The 11,804-nt window shown below is 39.1% G+C and overlaps 1 protein-coding gene across 1 annotated transcript in view; it reads left to right on the top strand.

The window, feature by feature from the left end:
* The window catches only part of CEP192 (centrosomal protein 192), a 100,024-nt gene that overhangs the window by 14,160 nt on the left and 74,060 nt on the right, over positions 1–11,804 (top strand). Inside the window, 8 exon segments of the mRNA XM_025204721.1 lie at positions 109–231; positions 491–629; positions 1,921–2,063; positions 3,605–3,938; positions 4,365–4,505; positions 8,505–8,569; positions 8,665–8,865; positions 9,496–9,622. Coding sequence (XP_025060506.1) covers positions 109–231; positions 491–629; positions 1,921–2,063; positions 3,605–3,938; positions 4,365–4,505; positions 8,505–8,569; positions 8,665–8,865; positions 9,496–9,622 — 1,273 coding nt within the window.

Here is an 11,804-nt window from a genome sequence, read left to right as displayed (position 1 = left end):
AGGAATGAGGTGAGACCTTTTTGGATTACTGTGAAAGCAAATGATTAAGAGTTGGATGCATCTTCTATAGCTGAATTTTAAATCCTAATGGCTTGGGACAATTTTCAGGTGCTTACTATTCATGGAGCTGCACCCAGAGTGGATGCTACAACTGCTAGTAACAAAGAGGCACATGAACTGGGGGATGCTGGACACCATGAACAAACAGGACAGTTCTTGTTGCCAAAAACAGTAAGTCCAGTTGTGTGAAAGGGATACTTGTCTTCTAGATCTTCAGCAAACTAGTTTTCATTTATCTAGAATAACTGTAGCAAAGTTGGGAACCAAGTTTGAAAGTCATTTTAATTGTCAGCTTAACTACTTACACTCTTCCTCCATATGTAACTCTTCTAATGCCAGTATTTAAGATCAGGTATTTTAAAGACCCTACTGTTTTGAACTATTGTAAACATGTAGTTGCTGAACATCTGAACTTCTTTCCTCTCAACAGGTAGGTGAAAGTAACAGGGCAACTTTCAGACCTGGACTAGAAGGTATTTCTGAGGAACCTTCCTTTGGAACAGTGGCAAATTCTGAGACGGAGTACAGTCACTCTGCAGAGAACCAGGTTATTAGTGTGCCCATAACAGGTATGTGTACTTCACAGCTGTGTACTTATTGCAGCTTAGAGATATACAGTAGCACTTCATAAGCTGCTACTGCACTTAATTTTTTTTTTTTATCTCAGCGGGGGGTGGAACCTTTGACACCTTTATGCCACAAAGAAGGTAAGTCATAGTTGAGATTTAACACTTCTTCTTCAAGCCCCCCTTAAAAAATAATGTTATGCAAACTCTCAATAAAATGGATAAGAATAGATGGTCCTGGGTAAATGACTGTATTGTGACGTAGTAAAATATTGTTTGGGGAAGATTCTATCTAATAATAACTATAATGATAATTTTGGCAAAATTATCATTTACCAATCCATGGGTTCAGGGATTTTTCATTAATGTATAATACTGTTTTGGATGGTGCATATGGGGGAGATTGTAAGGTACCCGGGGGGGGGGGAATTGCATGGGGAACATTGGGGCAGATGAATTTAAGACAGCCCCCCAAAAATTGCATTCTCTACATGGAAAATTTATAACAAATATAATTTTCCATGCAGAGAATCTAATTATTGAGTATTTGTCTTCAAATTTGAATTGGGTAAATACAGTTATTCACAAGTTTCTTAGGAAGATGTGACAATTGAACAGGGTCCAGATGTTGATACTCTGGCAGCTCCATGTTGGTTCATTTTTTTGTTTGTTTGTTTGTTTTTTCAGCTGATGCATTTGTCACTAATCACCTTTTTCAACCTTACTAAAACCTATGTTATACAAACTTTCAACTGAAAAATGTATATGGAAATAAGTTTGCAGCTTCTGTACTCTTTAGTAGTCTCTACTCACTTGAACATAATGCAACCCAAGCTCTTTTGGAAAGTGTGGGGGATATAGTGCTCCTGACATGTTTTTAGGAACCACCAAGAAAACACATAAAATATGCAAAAATCTACAGATATTCTTTAGAGTATTTTGATCTTTGTTTAAACAAAAAGTGTTCTTTGTAACAACTGATAATCTATTTGCTGCTATTTCTTGTAATATTTAAAATATGGGCAAGGAGTGAACCATTGCCCATCCGTTGTAGGTTGAGTGAAAACTCAAAACTTCTATCTTATTACCTATATTTAAAAAAAAACAAAAACAACCCCTCCCCAAAATTAGATTGGACTGTTCAAAAATGTGAAGATCATTAGACCCATTTAGTTTATCAGTGACTTAATACAGCCAAATGACATGTTAAATATCATTTCACACTAAATCAGTTTGTTCTTACAGCAAAAAATAAACTAATAGTAAGAAGTATATCTTTCTTTTGATTTTGCAGCAAATGGCTGTAGTATTAAAGAGAGTGGAAATGAAGATGGAGTAACTTGGGTACCATCTTTTCTTCCTAAAGTGGAGATAATTGGGGTTAAAAATGAGTTGGCGCAGGCTCCTTTCACATGTGTTATTCCTGTTTATGCTGAGGTAAGAGAACTTTGAGGTCTTGGTGTGTGTGAATATGAAATATTTATACTAATATTTATTTATCTAAAATATTACCTGTGTATTGGAATAGTTTTCTTATTTTTAGGTGACCTAGGCCAGTGGCTCTTAATGTTTTTGGATTTGAGACATCCCGTCCAAAACTTCTGTGGATTGAGTGGCACCCAATTTCAAAAACGAATTTTACATGTTACATTACTTGCCTCCTTTCAGGTGGTCTGGGAAGTGGGTGTATGTGAGGGATTGGCCAGGCAGGTACAATCCTGTGCCTTTGCATATCTGCTTATCTCCTTGTACCTTGCGACATCCTGCAAAAGATCTGGTGGCACCTTGGGTGAGAGTCCCTGACCTAGGCAGTATCATTCTAGGAAAATGAAATGTATAGCTCCTCAGAAAGCAAGGGATATAGAGTAGAGGGGGGGGACGTGACTTCAAAAAAAAAAATGAGCAGAGAGATGTGTAACCTGGTCTTTATTATATTGCCATATTTTTACTCCCATTTTTTCACAACCCCCAACTATAGTCAGTGCTGAATTGACTGCCTTGTACAGCTTTCTAGAACTGGATTTGCCAGTCAGCCATTAGAAAGCAGGAGGAATATTATTGACAAAGGGAACTCAAACTGGTTAAGATTAGTTCTTTTGAGACAATTGGGGGTGGGGGTTTTTTGTTTAGTTTTGTGTTTTAAATAAGGTGTAGGAGGGCATGCTGAAATTAAACAGCAAACTTAAAACACTTCAGTGTGTTCTCTTGCATGCAGTTATTATTACTGCATTTGACCTACAAAAATAGTTATAATTTTCTGGCTTTCTTGTGTCTTTAAGTATCTACAATGGGTACAGGAACAGGGGTTGGCAACATTCTGGCTCATGGACCGGGTCCAGCCTGTGAAGAGCTTGGATCTGTTCCATGAAGGTCTGAACTAGCCTTTGACTCGGGAGAATCTGATGTGAGTGGACACACCAGTCCTGGGTGTTAAGTTAGAGGGGTCGTGCTCCACGTTCCCAAACCAACTACGGTCTATGCTAAAGACTTCTTGCTCACCCTTGCTGTTGAATCAGCCGTTTCCGCTTAGTATTGTCTGTGCTTTAGTGGTACAGAAAAATGTGGATTTCTCTACTTTAAAGAAGAAAAATGAGCGAAACAGCCGGTTTAGAAATTACTGTTATTTGCACTGAGCTGCACCTCATCTTGAGGGTGGAATTCTTTTTTTTCCTTTCCCTGGGTGGAAATAGTGAGTTTCAATCAGTATATTTCGGGGCATTCCACTTCAGTTTTGTTGTTTTGTAAATAGTCAGAAATGGTGGTGCGGTGACTTGAGCAATGGAAACTTGATGGACATAAATAAGCTTTATTAGTACTGAACGTTAATATAAGATATCTTTGCTGAATTAAAATAAAAAAATAGTTTAATATCACTTAATCTTAGTTTAAATGTATATACCAAACTGACTTGCTGTTAAAAATGACTTGTAAAAAGTCTTCACAATCTTTTTATTTTTTTTATTTTTTATCTTTTTAAGGATTCCATGAATTGTGGTGGTATGCCAGAATCCATCAATATTGCTGAAGTAAAAATATCTTCGTTACATCTTCAAAACATGGACGGCAATAAGAATAACCTCTCGGAAGCCCTCTTGAAGCAGGGAACACAATCCTCTATGTGCCAGGCCTCTTCATCTGATGAAGAAATATTGCGTTTAACCAAGGGGATATTTGTGGATGATACTACACCTAAAGTTCCAGTCAGTGAAAATACATCTGTGATGGATACAAATTTGACTAATGAGTATGAACTTGGTCTGGCTGATACTTACTTGTCTCCAACTGCTGATAGCAGAGAAAGTGAATATCAAGGTACACCATGAAAAAATCAGTTGCTCTAGGAAATCTATTAGAATAATTGAAACAATATTGTTTCTCGTCCCTCCCCACTCCCTTCCTTCCTCCCCCACAGGAATATAGAGTAATCACAAATTGAGGAGAAATCTTTTTATATCGGTTACAGAGAGTCCTTTTTTTTACTTAAGTAGAATTAAAAAAAATTATTTCAACTTTTGGGGGGGTATTGCTTATTTGTTTTTAATGTATGAAATTGTTCTACAAGTAATCTGATGAATTAAAACTTCGCAATTTAAGTTCTTACCAGTTTCAGTACATTTTAGTTACGTTTTCTGACTTTGTCTTGCTATAAATAATGTCCTTTATTCCTAGAAGTAAGAGAAAAATGTTTGTACTGTGTGGTAATCAACAGTGCAGTATTTGATACACAGTGTCTTTCAGGTGATCAACCACATAATGTTGTCTATCAAAACGAAGAGGGAAAATGGGTGACTGACCTTGCATATTATACATCATTTGATAAAGAGCAAGACATAAATCTGTCTGAAGACAATAACATATGTGAGGATTTCATAACAGGATGTAAGTAATTTCTCCTTTGTTTTGTTTTGTTTTCCTTCCTGTTCCCTGTCGCCGCTGCTGTCGGGGGGCCCCCCCTGGCTATTCTCATACGTATTTAAGACGGTGCTTTTCTGCTGCTACCTATAGTATCTTCTAATATTATAAAAGCCTAAGTCTGGCTGGCTGGCACACCTTATTCGCACTCTGATTGGATGATGGAAACAGCCAATCAGTGTTCCAGGCATGTAGGAGCGCCCCCATGATTCCAAAGCAGTGCTGGCCCCGGCTCCCCTGCCCTGGTCCCTGTAAGAGGCAGAACAGTGGCAGCATATGGGGCGTTAGGTGGTGGCACTCCATCCCAGCCCCCTCCCCCTTTGCCCCCCGTCATACTAGCCTGGGGAATTGGCTAGTCTAACATAAACCTCTAGTTTTGGGATTTTGAAGACTTCTCATACTATGACTACATATTTAATTCCATATTCCAGTGTGGATTATAGTTTTAATGCAGAGGCAGCAACGTCTTCTGCCTGTGGACCAGAATGACCCACCCTAGGTCAGAGGTGAGTGGGTGCTAGAACCTGGCTGTTGCTGGTGCTTGGCCCCACAGCAGTACAGGAACAGTGCACGTAGTTGAAATGCCACATCTGCAGGTCAGTTTTGGTGATTCCACAGTCCTGTGGGCCATAGGTTGACAACCTCCGGTTTAACGGGTATATTGGCCCAGTAGCAGGTATCAGTGTAGAGGTTTATTGTGTAAGCAAATGTAATTCACTTTCTGTGTAAGAAAAAAAACTTTTGTTTGGAAACTGGTCAAAGATATCTTTTGGTCCTACAGGAAGAGAACCTTATAGTCACCCTGTGGAATGGAAAGGAATCAACTGGATGACATTCCAGTTGCTTTTCACTGCTCACCGCTCACTTACTAATTTTAAAGTGTTAATATTATCTTTGGTATAGTGTTAGTTTTTACCTTGTAATCAAACTTTATGACTTGGTCCCTCCCCACCCTATTTCTAATGCTTATTTGGTACAGACTCGTAATATTGAATCTCAAGATTTCAGACGTTCTGTCATGTAAAGTTGTCATATTACTGAATGATCATCACAAAAGCAAACATACAAACAGATTTTGAAAACGCCAGAGTGTACCGATCATTAATTTGTAGGGTCTCTTAAAAATAACTCTACAGTAGTGATTCTCAGATGGTGTTACAAGATCCTTCTAAGAGTGCTACAATACCTGGCCCCTGTGCTAGGAGATACGCAATCACTACTCCTCCTGTTAGGTGCCCCAGTATCTTGCAGACCAGTGGCTCTTTGCCTGTGTGACTGCTCCCTACCCCTCTGGTAGCATCCACGCTGCCAGCAGTGAGCTCTGCTGTGTGTGTAGATGCATATGGAGATGTGAAGCTGTAGTTTACATACAGCCTGAATTGTCTCCCTTCCTTGAAAGTATTGTGCATCTGTGCAAGCTTTGAAGGTACAATCTAGAATTCGGTAGATTAAGGCTACATGTGCTGTTCACCTGTGTTTAGGAATTGCCAAGATTGGGACATATATTTAGCCATCACTTGAGGAAAGATTACTTGCATATACAGTAGCTGACATTTTTCAAGAATTTTAGTCCACATACATATTCCTCAACTCCTCTCTATTCCCAAATACTTAGGGGTCCTTTTTATCATGAGCCCTTTAAAAAAACAAACAAACAAAAAAAGACCATAAAAACCTCCCTCCCCAAAACTTGGAGCGGTGTGGCCACATCTCTTCCCGCACTTCATACCTCTGTTCCCACTATGACTATGAAGGATGTGCGTAGCACCTCAACAGACACCGCAAAGATCTTCCAGTTTGTGCACTTTTGGCCATACCTATCAATGGTGGAATGTAAATGGATTAAGGCCAGAACATCAGTCACTATATTAGTTACCACTTTATTTTTCAGCCCTACTTCTGTCTGTGTGTGATATAATAGGATAATAGAATTAATATTTGAAAGCGTTGTTTAAAATGTAGGCCAGTGTCACTTACTGTATACTATCCTTAAATTGCACAGAAATGGCAATATTTGTTTGTGCCTGGGCTTTCTTTGGCTCACCAGAATAATTTGCCTCTCAAATACTTAATGAAACCTTATCTCAGAATTGTTGGTGTATATAAAACAGACAGAGTCTGAATAACGGGCTTCTTGGTTTTCTCTGTTTAAAAATCTGAAATTCTCTGATTTAAAAACAACCCAAAATCCACATTTTTCTGCAATTAAAATGAAATATATAGGTATCAATTGAGTACAATGTTTTTAATATATTTACAGTTTTAAAGCAATTTGGAAGCTAAAAGTGCATCAGTTGTTATAATAAAATAAGTTCTAAATAACTATATATTTTGGTATTTGATTTTGGTTTTTTATCAGAGAAAATCAGAGTTCCCTTTGCCCCCTTAGCTCACCAGGATGTGGTTCTAGCTGTGGCTGTCCCTCCTGCTGCTTTGTGATGCTGAGCAGACCTGATATGCTGGTGCCCTGCCCCTGCCGATGCCTGTGCCATTGCCCTTCACTCCAAACCCGCACAGAAATCTGGGGTGGGGCATGTGCCCCCATTCACCAGATGCATTGCCTATGCCCTTCCTGTCCCCATAGACTTTCCTGGAAGAAGCTTTGGGAGCTGCTTTCCACAATACTGCCTTGCTGCCGTGTGCAAGCACACATGCATCAAGCACCCCCTGTATTCTGCTCCCCCCGGCCCCTGACAGGCTGGAAATATGCCAGCCTGCAAGGAGAAACACTGAGATTCCCAGGTTTTTCTCCGTTGAAGGAGAAAATCCACATTTTTATCTTTTTTTTTTTTTTTTTTTTTTTCTCCCCATGGAAATCGGAAAACCCATATCTCTGCTGAGGAACAAACACTCTGAAAGTATCTGCTGGGCTTTCTGGAGACACAGTGGCTGCTGCTGTTCCCACCTTTCTGGCCTGCTCCTAGGAGATGGCGGTGGTGGGTGGTGGTGCTCCGTTCCCACCCACCCATGCGTACCCCCTAGGACCTTCCCAAGTACTCTTGGGGCTACATATCCCCCGGTTGACCATCCCTGCTATACACAACCATATTTGTTTCTTCTATTCCTCGTGTGCATAGAATGTGTTCAGTATACTATATCCTAGAGAATTATTAGGTTATCATAAGTATACATACAAGGGGCCAGAAGTAAAACTGCAAGGTAACGTCTCTCAGTGAGACTGATGTTCCAGAACTGCAGATTCTCCTTGTTGGAACCAAAGCATTATTTAGAAAATACAGGCAACCACCACTTAGCGTTCTCAATTGGCTCCCAAAAAACCGAGTGTTAAGCAGAATAGCGTTAAGCAAAACCTGCTGCCAGCTGTATGATGCCTGTGAGCGTTATACCAAAACTATCTGAGTGCTAAGTGGAATCCAGTATCAATGTAAAACGAGCATTATAGTGAAATAGGGCTAAGCAAAACAACATTAAGCAGTGCTTGACTGTACTAGTAATGCACATACAATTCAAGAGTTTACACTCATAACAAATATATTATCAGGTTTTTTTTGATTTTGAGATGTTCTAACAAACTGGTGAATGCACCTATTCTAATTAAAGCAGTTTATGGGAAACACGTTTTTTCTAAAACACATCTTAGGAGTTTTTCAGAAGTCAAGTTACTTTCTGTAGCTACAGACCATACAACGCGAAGACTCTCTCAAATAGCAGGAATCTAGGTTAAATTGTTCTTAAAATAAGAACTTTTCTTCACTCTCAGGCTAGATTGACAGAGGTATTTGGACACTTTTTAAATATGCATATAAGCAGTCATCACTTTTTAAAAAACTGCAATTTAGCCCATACTGCCTGGCATGCAAATTACATGTCAGCTGTGTGAGCGTGCACTGACTAGTTTTGGTAAAACACTGTAAACTTTAACTTGATATGATAGTTTAAAAGCTGTATTTTCTTAGTGTTCTATAATTATTTCAATATATAAAAGTTTCTGGTTATTTTTTTAAGCTGAAGCGGTTGCTATGATTGCACAAGATGAACAAGAATTTGAGAGAGCGCGCAGATTTTTGCAGGTTAGTAACAACGTTTCTCTCCATTTACAGGAAGCTGCCTGCCCACCCCCCTACCCCCTGCTATTTCTAACAAATTTTAAAATGTCTTTTCACAGGTAGGGAAAATAGACGCACTAAATACAACTGGGCTAGCAGATATATCATGGAAATCTGCCAACAGCTATAACCTGTTGAGAGCATCCCAGGCATTTGATCCTAATAAGGATGGTAGCTATTTATGTTTGTCTTTGGGAGAGTTCTTCAGTCAGAGATCTGAAGCTCTTGGTTGTCTTGGTGGAGGCAGTGATGTAAAAAGGGTACGTGGCTAACTAACATTTTTTCTTATCCCTTTCTTCAGCTCTTTGCATAAAATAAATCTGGGCCTCTGGTTAGATTTGTTAATTATTTCTTCCAGAAGTCCATTCTTCTCATTTAGTCCAGTTGTAATATTTTGACCTGATAAATGAAAGGTCTGGGTAGATTTTGTTCTTAGACTGGGAGGGTTAGGCCAAGTCTAGGGAAATGCCTTATTAAGGAGCCATTGTAACTACCAGTGACAAGTTGGTTTTCCGATTTAGAGAGGTGATGTTGCGTGGTAGATTGTAGAAATACAGTAAAAGTACCTTAAGTAGAGCTATCCTCATCTTCCTGTAAAAATGATCTTTGGGGTGGAGTGAAAAACTGTTTCAATTAATGCTTCCATTGTTCAAATGTTTTTATATGAGCAGGTTGGAAAGATGCTTGACTGGAATGGTTTAGTCAGGAATAATCCTGCAGTGAGGGTGGGAGAGGGCTGGAACAAGATGACCTTGTGAAGTCCCTTCCTGCTCTACTTTATGATCCTATGTGTGACCTTACCATAATTTGTCTAGACATTCCACAGCCCTTTTTTAGGGGAGGAAAAAACACTAACTTTTTTTTTCTTCTTTTTTTTCTTTTTTTAATAGCCATCTTTTGGTTATCAAATTACATCTCCAGAGAAAAAGCAACCTGTTGCTTTGTTAAGGGAATCTGATGCATGGAGAGGTAACTTGCATGAAGAAGAGAGATCGCAACTTTCTGATGCATTTCCAGGTATTCTAAAACAAATGTACTGTAAGGTGTGTCTGATGGATTGATAGCTATGTATTAGTATTCTTAGTTATTACTAAACTGGTGAAGATTTTACTATGAATAGAATCTCAAAGATGAAAAGCACTTGGTCGTCTTTCACCATTAGTTCTTTTCTCCAGAAAGGTTTTAAAAAAACCCTTTTCTTTAAAAGGGCAGAATAGGATCCTGATGCCTGAAATAACTGTCAAGTGTTCTTGTTTCAGATAATCTTTTTTTGAGGCCACTGGGAAAACTAGGGTTTTTTCCCTGCCAAGTATTGCAGAACATCCTGGGGCACTTATTGCCTAGACTTGTTTTAAATCCCATATTTATATAGCTACATACAGTTACATTTTTCTAATCTTGTACCGGAAAACGAGATTAAATCCCTACTTTGAGGAATTGAGGGAAAGTTTTGTTTTATCTTTTTGAGGTGTGCGTTGAAAAAGTAAACCTTTTGCATGAGACAAGAAGTAACTGATACTGGAGAAGTCTCTGTGTCTGTCTGTTTCTCTTCATCACAATTTGGACATCATCCCTTTTCCCAAGGGAAAAAAAATCTCTGGTTCCACTATATGTAATTAAACTGTTGTGCTGTTTGTGGAGGTAGGTCAGTAGTCTCTGAATCATTCCTTGTTGAAGAACTCATTTTGCTCAGGGGAGGAAGGGCCTCTAGAATCCTAGGGAATTTTAATATCTTCTTATTCTTAGGATATAGCGCTCAACCTTCTTCCTAATTCCCTAGTGTGGGAAGAGAAATAAATATCTTGAGAGAGAATGAGACAAGATTAGGCAAAAATGCCTGATCATTCAAGAATGTACATTTTTGGAGATGGATTATAAGACTGAGTAGTGCAAGCAGTGCATTCTTACCAGCCTATCTTTTGAGAAAACTATCAGTCACATTGATTCATTGAAATCCATTCTGGAAGTGGGACAAAGCTAAGGGTGTATGTTTCATAGTAAAATTATGGCAGACTTCTTTGCTTTATTAACATAATTCATTTGTGAAAAAACTTCACCAACAACTCATGACTAACACATCTAGATATAAACAGACTTTGGTGGTATGACAAAATATAATTTACCTCCAAAAAAACCTCCTGACCTAAAAGATCAAGAAAGCATTTTAAAGCATCTTTTGTAATCAGATAAGCTTTCTGAAAACAATGTTGGCTTTAATAAGGCATCATGAGCTCTGGTTGTGAAGGGCCTTTTTGTTCTTTTCAGTTTCTTTAACAGCATTGACTCTAGCATCAGTGAAAAATTCCACTCATCAGTCTTGCTTGAGCATGCATTCCTTAAATGGCTTGAAAGAATATCTTGCCTGTGGTAACACATCTTTGGCCAGTAATAGAATCAGCAGGTTACGACTTCAGTTGTCATCTTGGATAGAATATAATTACTGTAAAACAAATTCTCTCCACTCCCTCAGTTCTCCCCAAACAACATTCCTCCTATATACCTATCAAAAGCGCAAGTTGAGGTGATGTAGACAAAATAAAGGCAACTTTAACATCTTGTCTTCATTAGTGCCATTAATAGTGGAGCTGTTCTTGCAGCAGCATTATGGTATTAAATGGGCATGAGAAGTGAGGGGTGACGTAGTATAAGGTTATGACTCTAGAAGGGATGTCGATTACAAACCATTAATTTGTCAAAGGCTCTTGCATAATATTGAATTCACATATTTCTGCTGGTCTAAACTAGAACCTAAAGGTTCTGAAAGCTTTGACTGATTTGTGTATTTCAGTAGAGAATCAAATGTGCATTGTAATGAGAGAACCTCTGTCAGAAAACAGACCTCATTGCTGCATAGCTTATGCTTGGGGGCAACCAACATGGGTTCATTAGAGGCAGGTCGTGTCAGACCAACCTGGTGGCCTTCTATGACCAGGTCACAAAATCCTTAGACGCAGGGGTAGCAGTGGACGTAGTCTTTCTGGACTTCAGGAAGGCCTTCGACACTGTCTCTCACCCCATTCTCATTAAAGAAACTAGGGGACTGTGGCGTTGACACCTACACAGTCAAGTGGGTCGCTAACTGGCTGGAGGACCACACCCAGAGAGTGGTGGTGAATGGGTCATAGATTCATAGATGCTAGGGTCGGAAGGGACCTCAATAGATCATCGAGTCCGACACCCCTGTATAGGCAGGAAAGAG

This window comes from Alligator sinensis, unplaced genomic scaffold (genome assembly GCF_000455745.1).
Source record: "Alligator sinensis unplaced genomic scaffold, ASM45574v1 scaffold515_1, whole genome shotgun sequence".
NCBI classification, from domain to species: domain Eukaryota; kingdom Metazoa; phylum Chordata; order Crocodylia; family Alligatoridae; genus Alligator; species Alligator sinensis.
The sequence above is the reverse complement of the archived record's forward strand: the minus strand, read 5'-3'. Positions and strand labels throughout refer to the sequence as shown.